Genomic DNA, 25,358 nt, shown 5'->3' on the forward strand with positions numbered 1-25,358 from the left:
CCTTAAGCTGCTTTCTGCATTCTGTGGAAGTAGTAATGCTAATGTTTACTGTGGTTATCGCAAGTATCTAAAAACTTACTCTCTGTTTAACAACGGTGTCCCATATAAGAACAAACTATCTGCGGCAGCTTGTCTTGGTGCGAGACTTGACAAAAATAACTGCCGACTTTCACAGGAGTATGAAATCACTTTTACGGGGCAAGTCATCTTTAGCATTCGAGGGAGAATTTAAGGCTTATTTACAATAGGAAGTTCTAACATCAGCGCAGGTTTCCCAGACCTCAGTTACCTGTAGAAGAACCTGGTACGTAGCAATTGGTTCTACAAACTCCATAGGGGTAGCACAGTCGTCTAAGCTTCAGCTGATTCGGTTGAAGCAGATATGTTCGCTTATTTCAAGAGAGGGAACCACGAGCATTGGCAGAAACTATATTGGCGCTAATCCGCTAAATTAGTCAACTTACCCCTGGTTGAATCTGTAAAGTCGATGGAGTGCTAGATTTGGCTACCAGTAATGGAAAGATGTGGAACTGACCTTAAAATAAACATTTTCTACGGTAAATACACCATATGATTTAGCCTTAACAATTTAACAATATCTCCTTTAAAAAAGCAGATATCAGATTTGTAAAAAAAAAAAGTAGCTATCTCGATCCATATGAAGGGATCAATTTCGTCTCATGAGACCAAAATACAACTATGCAAGTTCCTAGTTAGACTTTCTTTCAAAGTACTCATCCTGTAGAATATTAGAACGTTGTCAACGGAAGTTCACACTCACAGACTTTGTGATACGGTTTTGCCCGAAGCATCGATTAAAAGTAAATTTACATTGAAGTCACTTGGATTATCGGAGTTTTGCGCAACGAAGTAATGTTTGGAGTTGTTATTTAACATATTTAAGATGATCGTTTCTAGGTTTGAGACAGTATTTGAATAGTGCAATGATACCATGAAGTGTCACGCGTTTCTGCTGAGACGAAGAGCAATCAAAATAGAAAAAAGTGCTTCTTCGCATACTTGCAACTAAAAACTCAAAAATTGATACAATTTGTCCACTGTAAATCGATAAAAAGGGGTTATAGTATGATAGCTGTGTGGCAAAATTAAAAGCGTATTTTGACACATACGACAGATTAACAAAAACTAGAAATAGCTTAAAAATACCAGCCTTTGGGTTATCAATTTTGCGGTTCGAAAATTACTAGTAATGAATAAAATCGATTACAGAGCTACTGCTGTAAAAACTACTGTATTTAAATGTTGGAAAAATATCTCGAAGTCTATGCAGGTATCTCCATTTATCTCTTTCCGCATTACCGGGCTTTGTGACTATCGACGACTCTTTTACAGTTCTCCTTCGCTATTTTATGGTCTTGCGGAGACCGATATCGAAAAAACTAAAGCTTTAGGCACCATAGGTTTAACCCACTGGCGTAACCATGAATTGGACACGGCTTTCCTTACAGACCCCTCCTCTCCCCCTCACTCCTCGACTACTTGGCTCATTATCGTAGCCGACAGGTCGCTTTCTTGTATTCATAGGTAGGTACAACAAGGGGTAAACGGCACCTATCATTATTGAACTTCTATGGGTTCCAGATCGGTCGATGCACAATGTTTAGACCGCATGATGTTCTGTCGCGTTGTTCCTGCGTTTTTCGTAGGACATTGGGAGTATCAATAGCATTAGTACGTATTACTCCCAAGGAGCTATAAAACTGCAGCACAAGGGTCACCATAGTACATTATGGTTAGAAGCAGTGAAAACGGATGGTGCAGGGCATTCAGGTGGTCTTAATAAATCGCACAAGATCAGTTCTCCCCTATTTAACAAAGCGGACAAAGCAATTTCTGCCCTTCATTATGTGTTTCAATGAATTGACGTATGAAAAAAATGGCGAGGCGCTAAATTCATAGGTAGAACCGTGCTCAGTTGTTCATCTTCGTTTGGCCATGTTACAACACAGAGGTAAAGGACCTTGCAATCGTCACTCAGTAACATAGGTAGCTGAATACACAGAAGTACGCACTTTGTAAACTAGATTTTTTCAAGGAATTTCAATATCTGTCCTAAACCCCAAATATTACGTTTTTCTAGATATTTGTACGAACCTTTTTCATAAAAAAAGAAGAACGATATTGCAGTAGGCTAGATTTACCTTTCATAGACCTATCTTGCAATTACTATGAGTCTTGCCTACAATCCATTAGGATTACGTATAGCATGATAAATCTTATGTATTTATCTCTTCAACTCACTAGGGTAGAGTCGTCATCCATTCTTAGTCCGCACTGTCTCGATCAGGTCCATTAAATTCTCGATTTTTAAGAAGGAATTATGTTGAAATAGAATATGGAACACAGAATATGGAGACCTTTATAAACCAGTACAATTTAAAAAAAACATAACCGCTATAAAAAAAGATATCAAGTTTAGCGCTGTTATGCGATTCTCACATAAACGTGGACACGTTCTTTAGAGAAAAATGTGTAGGAAAGTTATTGGCTATTTCATGGCACTTGTCGTCTTGAACGCTTAACTAAAGAACGAAAATTCGTCAACAAAAGTTAAGTTGGCTTTTTATTTGTATCCAACTCTTTATTTATATTTTTCATATAAAACGTACACGCGGATATCGACTATATGTAGTGACACGCAGCACAGCATAATCCAAACAGTGCTCGTAGACCTACGGATGCTACAGATTCAAGCGGACGTCTGTGGAGCAGATCTCTGTAGCACTAAATCAATAACTATTCGAATTTATGCCTCTATTTCAACAGTCATCGCAAAAGTGCGGAAGTGTGCCTGACAGTAGGCAAGATAAGATACATAACTGAATTAGCCATTATGGGGCGTACGAGAAGGGTAAAATGATGAAACGTATTTGACAGATGAATACTGTCCCAGTTATATTAATTGGGATGATGAGTCGCATAGGCTTTCTTACAGAAACAAGTGAAATTCGACTTAAACGAATGTAAAAGTTGTTTTATTTTATATCCTACGAATGTTGTGCGTTCTTTCATCACAAATTATATGCGAATAAACTTCAGCTATAAATTTTCAAGCAGTGTCACTGATTGCAGTCGTTAGCAGCATGAATGGGTCCTTTCCATATCAAAATGCGTTTACCATTGTTCTCCTAACAAGCCCCGTATATACATACTCAGAGCTAATATTAACTGCCAAAGTGACCAGAGATTCGAATTTTTATTAGAGTATAATCAATTCTGGGAAATATGTGATCGTACGTGCTGACACGATACTCAGGGCTCAGAAGTCATCATTTCATATTACACCAAGCTTGCACCAAAAAAATTCGTAACATATTTAATAAACATTAAATAACCTAAATGTTCAAAAATGAGTCAATGGTTCGTTTAATAACCGTAGAAGCGGAGTGGCAGTTCGACCTTCTATAATAGCCCGCGTAACCTGTTTTCTTATCGAGGTTATTTGGAAAGTGTGACCACAGCCTGGCCACGCTTAGCATTTCTCTTAACATAGACTCGATCTGGAATAAACGAAGAGAAAATAGTGAACCAGCTTACGCAGTCAGAGGCGAGGCAATATAAATGGTATCACCATACCTTGTTGCTTAGGCACGAAGTTAACTTTCGAACAAAGAAACACTAGAAAAAGCAGGCCTTTTCCAGCAGCAAATAGGGCCACTTACTTCTAGCGCAACTGTACAAAACCTTCCACGGATCCACGCGTGCTGTTGCGCATGGGCATAGAAGCTCTGACAACAACATTGTGCTAACTCACCGTTCAGCGGAGAATGTCAACTGGAAAGGTTTGAGGGACTACATTAATAAAAAACTAACTATCCATAACTCCAGTCTTACAGAAATTGCTCAGCACCCGGGCAAGTGTCTAAACCTATGACAAAATGTAGCCGGCTACCTAGATTTAGTAGTTGTGTGGGTGTGTAACCAGGCGTGGGGGTCGTGTGCAGCATTATCACTACCGTACGGTGGCGCAGCGATTTGCTAATCAAAACACCAGAACTAGGAGTTCTCTCTTCTTTTCTAATGGAGCGGTAATCTGTTTACTAAATTGATGGCGGTTATGAAGAAGTCTCTAATATTAACACGGTCGTTTTGGAAGAGAAGCACCGAAGGTCGTAATGTGGTGATTACAACGAGAAAAGGTTTTACTTGCAGGAATTATCGACCGCCAAAAATTCCGTAAAGGATTCCGTCACAGTGATTGATGATCAAGAGCATCGTGACCATTTTGACGTTCCATAGGATAAATCAGCATATAATTATTGCAATTAACACTAGTTTCTATAAAAGAAAAACATTACGAGCTACTTATATCCTATATGTTAGAAAAGAATGATAGATATTATGGAGCCACCTTTAAATATGCGCACCCACAAATGAATATTTCTGCCTTAAACTTGAGGAGATTAATTCGATACGAATTTATATAACCGGGACTTAAATCCCTGCCGAGTCGCCATAAATAGCCAAACTGCTACTACAAATCTCAACACGAATTGTGTTCCATATTTAATATACGACCTGGCCAGCCACTAATTTCAGAATCCAAACTTACTTCTCCATTGTTGAGAAACGATTGTCTGTGTTCATGCTGCTGCGTATAGCGGAGTCGATGACATCTAAGATGTTACTGACAACCAGGAACTAAGCGACACAAGCTAAAATAGATCTGGTAAATCTCGTCTGTGAAGTTCAAGTTAAAACCAACTGCAACAACTAGAAGAATGATGTTACTGTCAAAGGAATACTAAAATGTGCCTTGGATGTTGTGCTTGTAACCATTACAGGCACAAAGTGGGTTCGTAAATTTCGATGTAGAGTATTAGCGGTAGAAATGAAATAGCGCTTTCTGGAGATGATGCCCGAGAACACAGCATAAGGATAAAGGTTGCAAAAAAACGTTCCGCTATTCGGAATAGGGAATACACGATGGGCATGGCATTAGGTATAACTATTTTTAATAGTCGTTAATTGCAGGGAGTAATAATATCTTATCAGTATACTATTCTGTTATCTATTAAACAGATTGTCCTTGCAATCGGGCCTTATTATACAAAGTGATACGCGAGCAATCTTATTATGTGTGTCTTATTACTTTGTATGTGTCGATTGTTTTATGTTATAACAGGATATACACCTTGAGACGAATATTTTTTTTTACTAGCCTACTAGCTCCTTTTATTATCAGAGACAAAAGTTAACATTGAAACTGAATTGTAACTCAGTCGCACTCTCTTTTTCGACATTACACATCTTGATTATCTTTATAATTAATTTAGAAGTCATCATATCAGTCGGTCAAGTTCGTCGTCGGTACATTTACTGCTCTCTCAAATATATAGAATTTTGAAATATCAATAGAGGACGCTCGAATTTTTGGTTATAAAAAATATCAGTCCTTTATTGGCACTATGAGGTCAAAAAAAGCATGTCGTACAGATTTCCAGCTACAGACAGCAATTTTAAAAATAATGGTCTAACTAAAACTTAATAAAGACACCGAGCTACCTTTTAAACATAATTATTCTCATAACCAAGCAAGTATAGATGTCACCAGTTACATAGATTTTTCAGGGTGACTTCCCTTATGATAACGATGATGCGAACCAAGCGCAAATTTCATGCGCTGCCACAAATATACAAACACTAATTAAAATCAAGTTGAATGTATTTCGCGGGCATAGTTGTCTTGTGGTATTATGTTTTCGAAATGCTACCCATGACTGCCATTGATTGTCAGACAACATCACTGCGTGCCAATGTTAAACTTTGATAAATCATCGATGAAATGACCGAGAGAACACACAAAATATGTTGCGTAGATTTATACACTTACCGGTTTTCCATTGATAAACCACTGAAGCTGAGCCGCGGGCGTTGACCTTCCTGAGACACACATCATGTCGAGAAAAGGTCCCTCTTTTGTGTCCTCGATACCTCCAGTAATGGAGGGACCGTCTCGAGGCGGAACTGAAAATTGCCAAAGAGTCACATGAGCAGCCATTCCGAGTAATGTGCGTACGCTAAAAAAAAACAGCTTCCTTAGCCTGAAAAGTTGTACTTTATCTGTAAGCATATCATGGTGAATGAAGACAAATCTTTCACAATATTTTTGTGACTATTATTGATTTTCTATATAATGGAACAGTATTGTCTATAGGCTACTACCCCAGTGTGATTATCTATCCCAATTATATTTTGAAGGGAGATGGAATTATAAACAAGGTGCAATTTAAGTAATAACGCTATGTACTAATGTTTAGATTTAATTTTTTACTATGTTGAGTTGGATATCTATTCCAGAATCGTCGATACGCCACTGGCAACTGACGCAACATTATTGCTTTTTTGAATGCGATATACTTAGAGTCTGACTACATGCTCATTTACTATAATATGTGGTAAAAATAACTTGCGCCATTCATAACACTGTTTTTTTTAACTACAACTAGTTTCAAGTCCAACTAGTTTTGTGATAGGCCTGCCAACAGAGCATATCGTATTCTTGTATAGCTTTTTGTTATCCATGGCCTAAGAGTTACCTCCCTTTACCCTTCTTCTGAATAAAACAATATGAAAGAGTTTCTTTCTACTGTTTTTGAAGCACTGTTCAGCTGACGTCTTCTTATGCGCTCCACGACTAATAAACGTGAAGTCCCTGTCTTTAATGGATTTCAGCGTGCCCGAGTCGATAATCCTTTAGGCGAGGAAGACTAATTCCCTTCAAAGTGTTTACCTTCACCAGTAATAGACTAGTTCCACATTACGAAATCCAGTTCAGACACCTAATTGCCGGTAGCCGTTGGAGTTTGTCAGTCGCACAATCTCTCTGTTAACATTTTCAAATGAAGTTGACAACGTAGCTTAGGTAGCTGCTGGCAGCCTTGTGCCCGAGAAATCAATTGTCATATCCATCAGGACGACAACTATATTATTTTGCAATAGTAGTTGAAATAACACAAAAAGAAATAAAACTGGCTATGTAACAGGCCGATGCCGTCCTTTTTCCCTTGTGTATAACAGGCAAGGCTAGCAGACTGTCAAACGTTACGCGCAGCAGCGTTTGCGGTTTGTGAGGATAGGCCGTTATAGTTTGGAGCAGCGTTCGTTTTTCGTTAAAACCTACCCAAGTAACGAGTCGGTTACGATGACACTCTGCAAGTGTCGTACAGAATACGGACTATACTTCCTGTTGGCTCGGGAAACTCAAGAGAAATTGGTCAAGAAATTCGAACAGACTCTGTCACTCGCAGACAAAATAAGGTCGGGCAAACTAAAAAAAGGCCATAACATCAATGCTGTAATATGGACGCCGGTTCCGCAACCTCCGCAGAACGTCATGCTTAACAACTCGGCCTATGAAATCTTATTTTGACTTGTATCATCATTTCTATAAGGGACGGTTAAATCCATAACCATAATAAATATAGGACCATTATGAGCATCGTTCCCTCGCTGATCAAGACTTGAAGCGCAATGCGCATGCTAACGACTTTCTTGATTACGTTATTTTCTTTACTCATTTTCAATTGGATGGCTATATGAATAAACAGAAGTACGTTGTTTGTAACTCTTAACCACTTAACTAAACTACGAAGTGAATGTGTCATTACTACCTTTATATGAAAAAATGTCGATGAAACGTCAGCAGTAATCAATAGCTCTATCGTGACCTTTCTATCACCCGAAACGAAATTAAATTTTTTTATTATAATTAAATAAGATTTTAACAAAATGAAGCGCTTGCCACACAGTGTGGGAAACGTTCAATCTACTTAAAACCATATTCCCAGGCCGGCTGATCTTGATACGCAGCAAGGAAATGGAGTAGCTCCTGTGGTTTGACTCCTCTTGATTTTTCTCTGTAGGGGCGACATAATCTATAAGACAATGACGCAAATAATCCATGACCTAAAGTACGGTATTTGTAAAGTGATTGGCGCTAGATTGAGCAGGACTATGATTCAAAACTGCGCACGAAATAGGATATAAATATGTAGGCGGTCCCTGATAGGATATCTGGCTTACATTGTTCTTCATTTTCAATGCAAATCAAAACCCGTTGGACTGAGTTAACATAAAGCTAAAAACACGTACAGAAACTCGAGTTTGTCTACAATTCCAGGAGCACTGAATTTACTCGGCAACTAATTACGTATCCTTTATCAATTCCTGTATTACAACGTTAGAAACAAAATGCTAGCTAAGAGATTATCTAGAAAAGATGATCACAGAAAGCACGCCACAACACCAAGGCTCTTCATAGTAAACCTGTATCTATGAAACCCTTGTATCACGCCAAGGTATGGTACAAAATCTAAATAGCGATAAACCTGGTAAGTGTTTAGAACAAATAACATCAGGTTATTATTTTCAGTCCTCTCGGTGTCGGAACAACTTTCGATATCCCATAAGTGCTTGCGATTCTTCAACTCAATATATTAGTATAAACAACAGCCGATGTTCATTTCGAGAACGGACAGCTTATTATATCTGATTGATCAAAGGAAATCTAGTAGTCGGTACTAATAACTAGCAAAGAGCACTAAGGCGGTGGGCGTTTGGAGATGTCACGAAAACCCAGGCGAATTTAAGAAGATTTTCATTAGTAAGTAAGACCCCACCGTATTCATTACTCGAGTACGTCCTATCCCCTTGTTCCGCCAGTCAAACACCGAGCGAAAAGCGTTACCAACGATCAGCCGACAACAACAAAAGCTGTGACTTTATTATTTCCCATCTGCAACCTTCAAAGACCCGTTTCATTCAAATAAAGGAGAGACGATGGACCGTGAAATATTCGAAACAAATGTGAATACGCGTGAATATGTCAAACCAATTTTGTCAGAGCATCGCCACCATTATCGTCGAGACTCTACTGTTGGCCGAAGAAAAGTAGCAGTGTAGAAAAGTAATTTACTTGAACTGAGTATTAAGACTTAAAGATATAAATGCATCAAGAGTTTAATAAGATTTCCTTCAGGCACGCCTCGTACTGTAGGTTCCTAAGTAATTTAACACAGGCCGTGGGTTATTTGTACAATATAAGATCATATACCTAGAGACGTAAATCATTTATATACAAAGAGTGGTTTCGAAATATTTCACTTAATTAACCAGTAAAACTATACCTTCTTCAGTTCATTCTCGTGGGACATTTTAGCTGCAGATAACGTTTTAGTCAGCACTTTGCAGCTACGACATATCCACTCATTAGAGTCTAACATAATAAACTTGAATACCTGACGAGTTGGAGACATATACTGTAATAGTCTCTCAAATAATTTATTAAGTTTAACTTATACATACTTTGAAATATTAGTACGCGATGGATAAATCCGAGTGTTTGGTTGAAGGTGTGTGACACAATTAGCTGTTTATTGCAGCTTTCCAATGTCACCTATTTTTAGGATATGTCAGGGATCCATATTGATGTTAAGTAAGGTCAATCAAGCTGTTGTTCAGATGCTTCAGCACGATTTAGGATTTCCTGTATAGAAATCTATTCAGGTACACTCGAGTGCATCAAAGACGCCTTGTGACATTAGCTATAAGAGGCTTTTTAAGGCTGTTTATAAGGTAAGGGAGTACCAGTTGGCTGCGATCGGTTGTTTGAATCGTTCTTTTTTCATCAATGCAAAGCTGCAAATAGAAGGTCTTGATGACCAGGTTTTGACCGTAATAATAGCTTGAACGTATTGTTGAAACGATAATCATAAATCTATCAACGGTACAGCTAAGAAAACAACCTTTTATCTTTTAATCTTTAGAATATTGATAAGCATGCAGATATATATGCCTATGCAGAATTTCTCGCTTACAGTATTAATATATCGCACACACTCGGGTTTTCGGCCAACCTTATGCTTTCTAGATCTGTTTTTTCATTACTAACAGAGAAGATTCACGCAGAGCGCAATGGCTACCCTCTGAAACATCTGTGCAAGGAACGTAACCGTACATTTCTGTTTCTAGTATTTTTTAGCTGCCTTTATTAGCGATTGTCGATTTCTCCATTGTCGTACGATATTTTTTGTGTAGACGTCTCTAATTATCAAAGATATTTTAATTGCAAGAATTTAGAATTCCCCAGCGAAAAATTACATTTTTTTTTATTGTTATTCTCGACATGGCTCACTGCAGCCTAGTATCTGCGCTTGCTGATAGCAAAAGCGATTCAAGAGGGTACGTTCGAATTGGCAAGAGCTCTGACGGCTTATTTGTCGTAACACGCATGCGTTTCGTCAGCTACATATGATATCAAAGGAAAGCCGATTCCTCCTAGAACAAAGCAATAAACTCTTTATTGCGGACAAAGTGTATCATCTTTGAGATTTAAGCGAAGGTCACCTATGATCCAATGTTTTACATGAACGTAACATCCTCAATAGGATTTAAATTTAAAGGGCTCGAAAATGTACGTGTAAAACAATTTTTAATAGGTTTCAGTACATATAACGACCGCTTTATAGAGAAAAATATGTATTGTCAATTAGGTCATCCAGATAGGCTCTGATGGTTAGTTTTTTTGCTCTTTTCGGCAATTTTGAACCCTTATTCTTTTTTAGATTTTTAGCCTGCTGTCAGTTCAGAATTTTTTGTGCGTGGCATATTTCACCAACATTTTAACAAGTTCACACCTACCAATATCACTTGATGCAAATTTACTATTAAAAAGATTTAAAAGAGGAATATTGTGAAAGAAACTAGTTAGTGGCTTAGATCCTAACTTGAGTGTAATCACAGTTAATTGAAAAAATATGACGCTCAGCACTGACACTCCGAGCACATGCAAAAAATGTTATTAAAACACCTGGTCCTTTTTTATAGGCGGCCTTAGAAGCAAATAAAAAAATCTTAATTTAGACGCGCCGCTGTCTCTCTCTCTCTATATATATATATATATACGTCGCGCGCGGTTCTCTTTTATCTGATTTCCCTTATTTTATCTGATGAAGAAAGTTTGAATCTTTGACTGGCAATCCCGACTCCGCATGCACTTAGGTTGATTTCTGTGAGCGCCCAATAATTTTTCTTTTTATCTTTTAGATCACGTACAAAATGGTTTATATAACTTCTTGCAATTTTTTTTTCAAGGTAAGCATTTTATTATTGTGTCCTTATTTGAATTTCAGTAATGAAGGCCATAAAAATAAGGAACTAACAAAGGCTAAAGGAATAGAGCCTAATGAGAACTTCAGTACGAGTATACTTATGACTCTAGTAAGTCGATTCCTTGCAGATGTGTCGGACATTGATAAAATATCTCTTCATCATAGTTAATTTTATATAATAGTAGTTTAGGAAATAACAAGCTTTAAATAGCCGATGAGCTAACCGAAGAAATGCGACAATCCCATAGTCATTTGGGCTGATTCAGGGCTGTCGCGTGCAGCGCTAAGCGCACCAGGGAGAAGTAAGGAGGCTTGTTATGGATTTCATCCGATACATCATAAACACGTCCCCTTTCTTCGACATTGTTCTATGCAACGTTGACCCATTGTCAGTCATTGAGGTGTTTTCTCATCTGATCGTCTCGGGCATTTCCGGGCTTATGTAACATATGATAAGCAAGAGAGTCAACTATGGTAAGGGTTTAACGACTATGAAGCTTTTCGCGCGTTCCTTAGACAATTATAGAACAGCGGACACGTGCACAAGTGTGTCATTAGATAACTTTACCATGAGTGAACTTCATTTACCAAAAGTCCCTAAACGATTCTAATATATCGCCTATGTGATGACGGCTTTATATGCATATATGTATACTTATAGTAAGGCTTGAACCGACCATTCCAACCAAAGCTCTAGTCGTAGGTGGTATACCTAGATCGTAGATGAAGCTCAATGGACACATCATTATAAAAAGCACACCTCAGATATAATATTGTATTGCCTTTCAAGTCCATGCAGCGGTCCCACATATCCACAGACCGAAGGGAAAATAAAAATTAAGGTTGGGGTTGTTAGAAATAAATGACAGTCTACATAGAAATGTGTTAAAATGTCGATCGGGTTTCTTATTTGCTAATTTTGAGCTGAGAATTGCAACTTGGAAAATATAGCACATAAATTGTATGGTCTAGTCTAATTCTTTTGTTCTATTTGCCACTCAGTTGGAAGTCAGTCGATATCTTTGCAGCGTAATTCTACGCACCTCGTAAAATAAATTAAGCGAACTCTTTTTACAGTTCGGTGGCCCTTTAATCTAAATAGAGTATTTTTGCAAAAACCTTATTTGGCTTTTCTTCGTACGCTCCTTGTACTGAAAATCTTCGTTGGCGTTGGGAAACGGTAAACTCATTACAACGAAATATGATTTCCTTTCTGCTTCCTGTCTGAATCCATTTTGAACAAATATATTATCTATGTCAATACGTAGCCAATGAAGGGCCTCATTTTTGAATGGTACGAATCGATAATGTAGTGTAAGGATGGGGTACTCGGTTTAATTTACCTACCGATACAAATCTAAAATTGCTATAATAAAATATTTACGCTAACTGTTGTTGAGAAGTGCCTACTTCACAAATCTTTTAACAGATGATAGTCATAAAACATGTTCCGATAAGATACTACCGTGCTACTTCTAAAAAGTGGTGTCCATGTAGCTTTGGTATCTGTATGATGTCGTGTCTGATCAGTGAAGCTAGCGATTTAGTGATCACTTTATTTTCTGTGTGGTTACAAGCGAACTCACTTCGCTCTGAAGTAGTGAACCATAGAACGATATGGTGTGTACTTGAGAATTTAACTATCAGCAGCAATAAGTAGCAGAAGAGATAAAGTAACTGTATGGAGGCAATTAAAAGTATCTAATGCATTTGACGTATAAATGATAATTTTTTTTATAGACGAAATACTTTACATACGTTAAACTAAAAAAACAAAAATAGAATGAACATTTATTCTATGTGCAAGAAGTGACATTCTACGTTACTAAACGATCCTTCCAGTAAACAGAACCCGAATAGAATAAAATAGTAGAAGAAACCGAACGTTGCTACTTTGTTGTGAATTCGTTGGCTCGCCAGATAGTGGAGCCACGATCAACACAGCTAGTCACGCGACGAACAAGCAGAAGAGAAAATCGACGTACTATTTCAAGATAACTCAGTTACTGATAATTGCATATCAACAGTCTGCAATAACGGACATACAGCTCCGACTCATCTGTTAGGATTAAAATGTGTAGCCAATTTTGACAATGAACGCAGAAGTTCCAGTTGAATAGCAAGCAACGGACTGATAACCGTATAGAAGAAAACGGTAGTAGAAATCACGGCGAATTTTGGTTGTGTCGAAGGATGAAAAAGAAAAAAATCATTCCACCACTGCACGAAGGGAATATTTATGTCAGGCCAAGGTTTCGCTTTCAGGCCTGTGGATCTAAGCTAATTTCGAGTTTTACATCCGGCACCGTTAAGCGTTCCATCAGACGGCTGGCTGACGGCGCGAAACGAAGCGTGGCCATCGCCAAATTCGAACTTAGGCCATCATGTGTCACTAAACTTAGCAGACAAATACGTTACCGACTAATCTATTTTATGTTATAAATTTATATAGGCTACAATAAGACGACAAAATTTATGGTGTCGAATACAAAGCACTTCGAGATAGGCTAAACTATGTCTAAATGTAAATCCAATAGGTTGTAGAACAACTAACTTTATAAGAGCAATACTATCAGTTTCTATTTACCTGTGGATATACCTGTGGATTCTATCTGCTTATTGCGTCGCACTTTATACGACTCACCTACGACAACCATAACCTCTTCGGTGCTCATTTGTGAAGGAAATGGAAGGGCCGTGTTGACCTCGACTCGGTATCGACCCGTTGATTCGAAGGGGACATTTTTGAGAACCACCTCGCATAATCCGTCACGAAGAACCGTTCTGTACTTCTGCAAAATCCAATGTATTTTCAATTGAATTTAGCAGTATGAAGAGATCTCCTACCTCCTATAACATGTGTTAGTCTTAGTAGTGTCTTGAGAGCCGTGACCCAGAATTCGACTAAAACTGTACTTTATGACCCTTCGCGTTTTCAGGTTAGCTTATGTGAAAATGTCTAGCTCTCTGGTAGTGTCAAAGGTCGCGAATCAAACATTTTTGGTCGGTACCAAAATAATGTACAGGAGTCTAACAGGATAGCTCAAATACCACATAGCATTGTAAATTTTTATTTGTTTTTCTTTCATAGATTAGACCGCTAACGGGAGGTGCTTTTAAAGTTCAACTTCGTATGCCCATCATTTGTTTATGGAATAGCCTTCAGCCACTTCCCTTGATTTTTTGAAGTTCAGGTTATAATTAACGAACGTTTTGAAAATCCCTTTCAAAACGTTCATTAATTATATTCAGAAAATGCAGTTCTTGATAGAAACGACCTAATAGAATATATGAAATACTCATCAATGTTTCGTTATCTACTTATTGATACGCACAAGCAAAATATCCTACCGTCCTTTCAAGCTATAAGTTTAAATAATTTAATCAGTCTTATTTGTAGCTTATCCATGTAACAATGTTATCGTTTTACAAAAAAGATGTATTATTCTCGGCTTGAAAATGTTGTTTCAGTTTTTGACCGGGTTTTTCATCAGCAAAATTTAAATTCTTCTGAGAGAGGGAATAGGTCGAATTTTTATACCCTACATCCCCAAAAGGCCTGCCCCAGGCTAGAGCAGGCGTGAGTACTACGCGCTATAGTCTACAGAAGCACTACAGGTATGCTGTAGACGCTTTAAATAAGCTAAAAAAAGTACCATCGAATAGCCGTGAAGGCGCAAACAACGAATAAACGAATAAGAATTATTATTAAGAAAAAAAGTCACTTCGCGCGTTCGAACTCAAAACGTCAATTTTATAAAGGAATTTTAAAAGCAAATGGACTACTATCCATGAAATTCATAACTTTATAAGAGATAGATATTCCCTGAAAGCCCTTGACACGCATAGCATATTAATGGCGAAGTCCGGTGGTAAATCGCGCACGTTTAAAAGCAGCATGTCAGCTGCAGGTTGATACATATGCCAGCAAGCGCGGAATCTACCATGAGAGCATAGATTTAACGTTATATCCTAAGCGAATTGTCAAGAAAGATCTGCAAACTGTTAAGGCCATGGCCTTTTTATGCTATTCCAGAGCAACGAACATCTACAAAGGAAGCCATTTTAAAAACCGTTGAAACTTGTGCGCAGGAGCTGGATAGATACGCTACCTCCAAAGATCCGACGCTGTCAATTAGTTGCATCGAATGCTCCATGTCTTATAGGCTTCCCTTAATATTAATACTTACCGATAAGCACATAAATGATTAGCAATGAATGCTCATACAGACGATTTCACCATTAAAGGTAGCTCGACAAGATACCATGCCGTATTGGCATAATTCTAATAAACCAAAAATGAAACACTGGTATACGGTTGGCATTTATGCAATCCAGAACAGTTTCCCGTGGTATATGCCAAAAGGGGCGATACAGAAGAATAGTAATCAGACAAAGATAAGACGAATTTGTAATGGACGTGAGGATCTGAGGGCGCCTATGGGACTCGTTTCAACTAATTTATGTTGTTTCATTTTTGGAATGACAGATAGTTATCTAACTATTGCACTGCAGTTATCTTTGAGAACAGAACGGGGAGCTGCCGAAAGAGTATGTTATCGCTTTAATGGAACATTCTCTGCAGTCAGTTCGTCTCTGAAAGCGTTTTTCTTCCTAGTTCAATGAATGACATAGGGCAAACGATGGTATGTTAGACTCATAAAAGCGTGAGCTATCCGAAAATGCTTTTTCAACCATTCTTTAGGGAGTTCTCTGCAGCTTTCTTAAATTGATTTTTAGATAATTTTATTCAACAAGTATTAGGTATGGAATATGAACAGCAAGACATGAACGACTTGATCATTTTGAAATAGTGAGATCAATTAGGTGCTTTATAGCGTGTTACATTCGTCAATGGCTACTCATTGGGAATGCAACAACAGATTATACGATACGGTCACGGATCTTTTGATTATCAATGTAGTGAACATAGTGCTCTCTTGTGCTCTAGATCAACAGAATTGCGAAAAATACTAAAAAACGCATTGTTAATCTATCCATAAATAGAGCGATCCAAAAGACGTGATATCGACTTAGGTCTCAGCTGTTTCTCGAAGTTAAAATCTAAGTCATGAAATCAACATTAAACTATACGTATCGTGCGAAACCGCCTCGCAAATCAGTGAACGGTCAATCATAGCTTGTTTGTAGCTTACGCACGGGCGACAAAAGACAAACATATCGATTTCAGTATATCATATAGTTATGACAGAGTGGGGATCTGGTTGTGAGGCTGATTACTTTGGTGGTACTTCAAAGTGGTCAGCGAAGCTTAGAAACAAGGTAGATAATTGCAAAGAAAGAAATTGCGATTAACTAATTTTAGAAGATCGTAACGCATTAAGATACTTCGACAGACAAAGGGCTAACTTATACGTGTAGATTGACTGTGTGCACATAATTTTTTTTAGTGCCATATGCAAATTATGCGGATGTTCGTTTATCGTTCAAGATGGCGTTTCATAAATATCGTATAGAACGGATGACTGAGCAGTTTTTGTCGCTGAAAAAATGAAAATGTTTCAACCCTCTCTTTCAGTCAGTGTCGTCAAATCATACCCTAGACCGATAAAAAGCAGCATAAAAGTTAGCGCAATCGTAGAAAGCCGACGCCTGGTTCGATTATTTAAACACCTAAAAGCCTAGCCTCTGCGTAAACATTCAAATAGGAGACGTAACCCAAATCGATGTCATATTTGTTTATTTCGAGCTACTAAATGGCTTGTATGTCCTAGAGTTCAAAGCAAAATTTGACACTGTTAGAGAAAAAAAAAAAGCCAACAGATCGTACTTAGCAGATTCATAGTCGACTGTCTGGTACTAACTAAACTGGCTTACTTTGCTGGAAAACTTCCATTACGTCCATAGTATAGAACGAGACTTGCGAAAGAAGGAATCCACTGTAAACTTCTGTAAGTATACGCGCGTAATTAGGTCTAAAACTCCATTTAGTTCGCACTTTTCTCGTGAATACCCAGTTGACTAGCTTGCCAGTGGTACAGCAATAAAATGTCTTCGAAACAGTTGCCAACTAGCGTGTCGGACGTAAAGCTAAAAACATTTGGAACAATTAAAGCATATAATTATGCGAATAGTACTATTTGATATAAACCATTGAACAATGAGCGTGAAGGTTTTAAAGTAATAATGAACTAGTCTATAACGTCATTCTTGCGGCAGCAAATAAACAGAGCCAAAATACGCCCAACCTGATGGTCCACCTCGAAAAATGGCCCTTAGTGTTACTTCTATTTGAACATTTCGCTAAGCAGTGTTTTTCATGCTGTTTATTGTTCAAAAGTCACGGTATGAGTTACCTATAAATGAAAGAGCCATTCTCTAATTTGTGTACTAGACGAAATTTCTGCTCAATTTTTGATAGTGTTGCGCCGCTGGAGATTGCTGACACATACGTCGATGGGAACTCCTGGCCGATCAGTATAGATATCCATATGCCCGTTTCCATCGGGTCTGACGACGATTAGTCTAACAAATTCTTCATCGTTACGGTACCAGATGACGGATTCAAGGCTTTCTGCCGCGTTGTCTAAGGCAAATCGCGCCTTTAACGCAACTGAGCTGCCTCGAGCCACCGTAAATGGAACGTTCAATGAGAGGTGGCTCAAACAAGAGCACTCCTTCCCTGTAGATAGAAATTAAATAAAGAGCAAGCTGAGGTTAGTTTTTACTGTATCCTTCACATGTACATATTTTTATTTGGAAATTCTGTAAACGACAGAAAAGGAGAGTTAGGATAATCTCCGAAGTTCCGAGAAATCCAGCTGATAATTATGACAGATCGGTTAAGGCAGGGAAAGTGCGACGTTGTGACACTATACGTTTTTTTTCTTATTTAGTTATTCATGTGAAACACGTCTCGACTGCTACGTACGTGCCTAGGTTAACAGTTAGCGCCATTTTAAGTGAAGACAGGAAATTTAACGAAAATTATAGGTAGCCCATAATAAAACTTAAATACAGTCCCCGTGAGACAGATACTAATTGGAAAGAGAATTGCACTGTAGGCTTTCCATTGACTCGCCTATTCCTTTAAAAGAAAGTTACGTTATTATGTGTTGATTTAGAACATCAACTAGTGTGCCGTCGCAAAATTTTATAGCCTGTAATTTAACCGGTAATTCCATCTATGTGTGGCGATACTAGAAAACTTTTTGCTTTAGTAATGATTGCGGTGTCCTCAAAAGCGGAGATTAAGGTCATGGACAAAATGTAACTCTATGAAATGAAGAGTACATAAAACAACATTTTTGTAAGGCATTGGCGCATTTTTAAGTTTCGCTACGTACACGTAGCCTATAGCAAAACTCGTTTCGGGTTAAAAAAACGCATCGCCGTTTCGGGAAATTAGCGGAGTGTAGTGTTCTTGGAAGATGGCGTCTGAACGAAATAAACGCTTGCTGGGATGACGCGAACTGAGGCTGAAGGCAGTTTGACAAGCATAATCGTCTAATAACGAAAATTAGTAATAAATCTCTTATTCATGCTACAGAGACGATATGCGATGATGTCTAAATTACTCAGCGAATAACTGCAGCCGAGATAATTCCAGTAGTTCAGTTGGAGAGAGGTTCAAACCTGAATACGGTTGAGAAGAGCCAAGACAAAGCTTTGAATCATTCGTATCATTGACGACATGCACATGCAGTGACTTGAACAGGAAGACCAACAAATACGTTAGTAAATAATACACGGGATCATCATAACCTCTTTGAATGACTTTGTTGTACATGGCTAAACATTTCAAGTGATTCGCGGTCACAAAGAAACGCAACTACCAGATGACTGTCGCTACCGTACGTACAGATACGTTTATTGGTTAAAGATTAGTCGTAAGCGGAATCGACGCAGACATAAATATGATTATCTATTATTTCCTGCAAGGCTCACGGATGAATCTGTGAACCAGGCATGACCTTCAGCCGTTTGTGCCATCGTGTGCGCCACTACGATTGGTCTCAAGATTCACCCTTAAATAGTCAACTTAGCTGTCAAAATTTCACGTTTCTCTACCTAATTTACGAATTCTAACGTGTACGTGATTACGTGTATTCAAGCCACCTCCTAATGAGATAATTGCAGTTTTATAGCACCTGCACAACTGTCTAATTAAAATCTGCCTAAAATGTCGGACAGCACGGAGTGTTCGGCTGTAAAGGATATTTATCATACATCTCGGACGTAAATTTATCGGCGCGTAAAGTAATCGACTTCGTCAATCTCTTATTGCCTCAACACGTTTGGTCGGAGATTTCTTCAAGAAAGAATATTCTCTCTTTTGTATTAATGTGTCTTAGTGAATTCGACAAGGTTTTAATTGGCGCGACCCTGTTTCAGTTGTATTTGTCTTGTAGATAATTGGCACGCATATCAGCGGTAAGCTTTGCCTAGAGTAAAAATGTTGCACCGCGTACTATAATAATTGAATGTATTTTGTGAGAAAATTCAATATACGTACGTGTAGTGCGTTAAAGCCAGAAAAGCTAGACCGTTCTTAGCAAGGCGAACACTCACTAAAATGCATTATCTGTCCATGAAGGCGTGAGGGAGGCGAAGCAAATAAACGGTAATCAGGTATCAATCGGATATCGAACGACGACGAATAACGTGACGGAAAATAATCTATGGCATACTGCCGCCTTCAGACGAAACTAGCACTTCTCCAATTCCATACCCGTATCAAATTATAACAACAATAAGTATTTAGTGTGGCTATCGTTGTTATATCTCGAAAAAATGCCATCACCATCACCATCACCGTCGTGACGGTTATCATTTGTCGTATAGACGACTACGACATAGAAGCGTCACTACATCACACTCCCTTATCCATCATTTGATCATATAGATAAACATCCCGGGTTTTTACTTCCTGTATCGACATCATTAGGTATTGCTTCCAACAACTGGTTCCTCCGAGCACGAAATCAAGTGTCTGAACGCCTGGATTCATACCTAAACCACTTCTATTGCATAAAACCCTTCAGGAGTCTAAATGCCAGTTAGATGGTAGTACAGAAGCGTTTAGACAGTTCGGGTGACCGGGCAGACGATGCTTTGGGGTGAGGTTTCGACGAAATATGAAGTACGAACGCCGGGAGAGGTAAAAGACCTGAGCAAGCGGAGGCCCCTTTAATGAATGGACACTTCCTTGTATCAGCCCGTAATACTGTCAAATAAATATTTGGGTTACTTTGAAGTAAATCTTGAGAGAAAAGTTCAAGAAAATTAATCGATATTGGTCTAGGCGGAAGCAACCAAGTCCAGCTGTCGACACTCAGTTCCATGCTCGGCTCACATGAGAGAGTCTTATGCTCGGGTGGTACCCGATTGTAATACGTATGACGTCTTGTTCTAGAGAAAGGGCAGTCGTCTAAAAGTTTAATTAAGTCAGTACCAAACGTAAAATTCGTATTATTTTCAAAAGAAATGTGTTCATGAGAGCCGCATGGTTCTCTCGCGTGCACACCACGCAACCTGCATATATTGTAAAATAAATAAATTTATTAAAATATTGAAAAAATTATTAAATTTATTAAATATTAAAAAAAAATTATGTATAATCAGTCCGCTAAACTGTGCCATATGTATAATGAATTATGCTAATCGTACTTTACTGAAGCCGATTATTGACATCATTCTGCATGTGATATTTTTATTTCTAGTAGGCTGGAGTCTGAAATTATAAATTTTGAACTACACGGAGTAGAACGGTATTTTTAGTATGCGTTAGAGGTACTTCCTTTATTTTCTACATACTGCTAGCTTTTAGACAACTGTTTGCTATTCGCGTTCCCATATGCAATTTGTTACCATACACTGTCATCAAATGACCAGACTACGTGCCTTCCATTATCGTCGGGCCGACAATGTATGAGTCTCTGGAGGAACTCGAGATAGCGCACTGTATTTATTGTTTCAATTTCAGCAAGTATTTCATAGTAGCAAATGCCCTTGATGTCCACTGCAGCTACTACCACCACCTTACGTACAAACCTACCCGACACTGTCGCCGAGCTCGATTGCTCCCCGGGACAACGCCATTTTATCGCCTAATCTCTCCCTGGCCAGTGCTGGAAATTGATACATGTTGCGCTTATGGCGACCATATGGTTCAGGCAAGTTACTCGTTAATTAATGTTCCGCTAAACACCATATATAGTTCTAACTGGCTCGAAGTCAACTCCTAAAAGACTCATATTTTACTCACTTCTCGTATTTTTCGTATTTGGGTTATAATTCTGCAGCACCTTTAAATGTCAGCTTTGACCGATCGAGTTCTTAAACTCCGAGTTCTGCTTTGCTTAAAAGCCGCCTCGACAGCAGCAGTTATCCTTCGGATACTGACACCTGGTTACCTTTTCGATGATGCTCAATACTCCAGGCACAGTTGTTGAAACATGCGCATCATTCAGGTACTGTGCTTTCGCCGAGGCTTTCTTGCCTAACGACTTCATCAATCTTCGATGAATTTCCGCAACGCTGTGGGTTTTGAAGAATGACCGCTTAACCACCGAGCAAGACTAGTAGATGTCTTTCCTTCTTAACCCATTTCTCTTGAAGTAAATTCAATCGAGCTTCACTCACAGGTTTCTAAGAGACTAACGTATACGTCAGACAAATTTCGTCTGCTGACGGGACATTTATCGAAAGGTATTCAATCTCAAAGCTCGACGGAGTATAATATATGCAACAAAAGAAATCTTTTGAAGCTAAATTTTGAATCATATGTGAAATAGATATGAAACGAGGAGTTACCAAATGGCGAAATTCTATTACAGTTCTAAATTTTATTTTTATTCTAAAACAATGGGTACGCGGTCCCAGGTATAAGACTTGAAACATCTACATTCAGCTGTTATTGTCATATATATTATTTAATATTTCAGTATATTGCAATTTTTGGTGAGCTTTATTAATTATTAATTCGCTTTATTTATTTTTTTTACTATTAGATTATTTTGGAATTCACTATTGGACCTCATCGTCTGCTCATCAATATACATTCCTGTATGGGCTCGAAGATGCAGGAGCGGGCATCAATTACAAAATCGATTCTACTTGACTTTTAAGCCTGTTTCTCTCAAGAGAAAGGATTTGAACGTTTCAGACTTAAAGATGTACATCATGTTTCTTAATTTTTAAATTTCGTAATTCTACATTCAGCAACTATAAGCGATGCACAATGAGTAAAGGAACTGCTTCGATATTATTTGCGAGATTCAAATGTAACACCACGCAGTGCAAGCATTGTTTATACGTAAAAGCATGCATTTATATAATAATTTATAGATGGTGTAAGTTTGAGCGACCCTGAAAGTACTTCTGTTTGAATAAGATCACCTTTATCCTGATCTATAAGATTAGGGTAATACAAAATCGCTTCCCAAAACGCTCGCGAAAAAGACAGGAACAAATCGAACTCAAAGCAGCTTTCGAGCAGAAAATTTTATCTCTTATCCCACTGCTGATATAAGACTACTCGTTGGCTCTTTGCCAGACCTACGGTGACTGTGTCATGCACGAACTTTAGTTGCTACCTTTGTTCACTTGATAAGGTGGTAGATTGAAAGAATGAAGATGTGCTTCCGGGTACCAACCTATGACAAGGAGGTGCAAGAGAAGGAGTAGCGAGCCCCCGGAGGTGCTACCCTCCGGTGGCATCCCACCACCGGCGGTAGAACACAGTCGGCACGAACGACCAATAACCTACAAAACAAAAAAGACTACTAAATAACAAAAACACGTATCCTGTAAACAACTGTTACATATGATTGCTACGCCTTCAATAAGGTCAACTTTCGGGATCTTTCGATATTTCTAAGTCTAATTAACTAAGAATGTTGTGTATACAAAATTCTATTCATCCAAATCGATGGTAAGCATATGGTACTCTAATGAATTTTAAGTACAAAAAATCAACATATTACGGAAAGCATGTTATGTTATATGTGAAAAAAGTAAACTTTTCAAGGCACAAAGTTGTTCTCACACCCGATAATCTTGTGTCACTAATACGAAGAAAGATAATTGTAAATCGAGCTTGTTATAACTATAATTATTATTGTTGTATTTGTTCCTTTATCTATTTCAAGAGGCCTATTTCGTTTATCTAAAAAGAGTTGCGATAACAAAGCATACTGTCAATTATTATAAATAAAATTTGCGGCTTTTCACTATATTCAAATATAATAATTAAGACTTTTTCGTTCGTATGCTGTATTTTAATGAACATCTCGTTTTGAACTCTATGTTAGTACTCTGAACAATATTTTTGGACTGCTTTAATAAAGCTTTAATATATCCGAAAAATATTATGTGTCACATTTAAGAAATCGAATACATATGATTGTTGTGACAGGCAACGTTGTAATATACCGTGACAATTAATTTAGTAATTACCGCTATTATTATTACTAGTCTTACGTATTTTTCATTTATAGAAGTTTTTTTTATTCGGAAATGCAGTCATCTGTTAAAAATATCACATTTTATCTATCTATTATTTTAAACTCTTTACTAGGCAAACGGCAAATGTTTATGTATTAAGGATTCTTTGCTATTCGTAATATCCTAAGTTTATAGTACTTGTATATACTTGTGAAACAATCATGACTGATGACGTATACGTTTGCGTCCTAGCAATTCGAACCTATTCTACTGGATATATTGGTGCTGAGGTTTAAATGAATCCCAAGTCAGTCTTTGCTTACTGTTAGGCATTACATGACAAACATTAATTGTCCATTTCAGGACGACGTTTAGTATATGGCGTTATTTTTGGTTTTGTATTTGTGCTTGTAGTCTTCGTTCTTTTCTCTCGACTTCGGCTAACTTTTTCAGTCGCAAAAAAACGCTCTTTTATCCTTTATTGGCGATGCAACCATCGGCGGTGGGCCTCTTACGGCAACAATAAATGCCCTTCTAAGCCCCGGTTGCAACTTAGTAGACTAGTCAGTGCGTACTGGTGACGATTACATCGCCCATTAGATATCGTGCGCTATACGACTAGTTTTTCCCACCATATGTATGCAATTGGATGCTAGGTGTCATCGCTGTGGAACTTTCGAAGCTAGTATTCATTCTTTTCTATTGTTATGCACCCGTAATTTTTGAAAACATGTCGTTTCGTGAACAAAGATCATACAAACGGAAATTGCCTGCACAATCCATTGTTCGGTGCTAGATTAATGTGAACTGTAATTCTAATAAGTTTTGTGCGCGTTTGCTTCTACGCAGTATCTCCAAAATCTTCTGTTATTACTCTTTTGCTTGTTTGTTGTTGAGTTCGACGATCGGTAGCTATCACATCGAGTATACCATATCGAAATAACATTTACTCCAGAAACCTACACATCTGCTGATTAAATTGTTTCCAATAAACGGTCTTGGAGAACTTGTTGACATCGAAAATAATGATTTGTTATGTATCGATCGAACCGTTGTGATGCAGTAAAGCTTCACAAACTAGTTTCAAATTGCTAGGTCTACCTAAATGTCTGTTCTGAATATCATTAGAATTCGTCCACTTAGAAATGCGTTTTTTCATTTTTCAGAGCTTTTTCGCATTGTTTATTCCGCACAGTACTTATTGACTTAATAATTTGCTTAGTCTTTTTTTATAAATTGTCAAAAGGAACTTGTCAATCCAACAAATGTTCTTACTTCGGTCGCGTCCTTTAGCTCCGCACTCAAATACGATTTCTAGTTTTTCACGCTCTTCAACTGTCAAAAAATGAACAATTTGGAATTTGACCGTTTTTGTGAAAAAATCGACAGTAATTTAAGTAGAGTGTCGGTCAAACGTTGGTTTTTGCTACAATTGCTTCAAAGCTCCGCTAACTGATAGTTCGTACACCTTTGTTGATCCATTCCTTTAACCTTGCCAATATTCTCTGGAGTTTTTGGGGCATCGGTAGACCCTATCACTAACACACTTGAAGGTAAGCTGGCCTTCCGGCGCAATGAGAATGTCTTTTCTTTTGTTTCAGATGTCATCGGTATCTGAGAATACTTCCAAAGAAGATCGGATATATATCGACTTGGTAGCGTTTGTCTTCGTTGCCAGCAGGGCTCTGCTTACAAGTCCCATGATGCACATTTCATCCATTTGTACTAAAGCTTCAAATTTATAGCATAATTAACGTAATTTTCTTCGATCGTATAACTAAGACCGAAGCAGATTTTAAGAAGTTGACCTATAATAGT

The 25,358-nt window shown here is 38.0% G+C and overlaps 1 protein-coding gene across 34 annotated transcripts in view; it reads right to left on the reverse strand.

The window, feature by feature from the left end:
* The window catches only part of LOC111247364 (uncharacterized), a 126,347-nt gene that overhangs the window by 4,244 nt on the left and 96,745 nt on the right, over nucleotides 1–25,358 (reverse strand). For 29 of the 34 annotated variants that reach the window (XM_086985769.1, XM_086985766.1, XM_086985773.1 and 26 more), the window contains 4 exons: nucleotides 22,751–22,859; nucleotides 17,546–17,775; nucleotides 13,720–13,924; nucleotides 5,855–5,988 (listed from right to left, as the gene is read on the reverse strand). In XM_086985769.1, coding sequence (XP_086841895.1) covers nucleotides 5,855–5,988; nucleotides 13,720–13,924; nucleotides 17,546–17,775; nucleotides 22,751–22,859 — 678 coding nt within the window. The remainder of the gene's footprint in view (nucleotides 1–5,854; nucleotides 5,989–13,719; nucleotides 13,925–17,545; nucleotides 17,776–22,750; nucleotides 22,860–25,358) is intronic. The other 5 variants (XM_086985784.1, XM_086985785.1, XM_086985767.1 and 2 more) reach the window with 4 other exon arrangements.

This window comes from Varroa destructor, unplaced genomic scaffold (assembly GCF_002443255.2).
Source record: "Varroa destructor unplaced genomic scaffold, Vdes_3.0 BEIS01000003.1, whole genome shotgun sequence".
In the NCBI taxonomy this organism is placed as follows: domain Eukaryota; kingdom Metazoa; phylum Arthropoda; class Arachnida; order Mesostigmata; family Varroidae; genus Varroa; species Varroa destructor.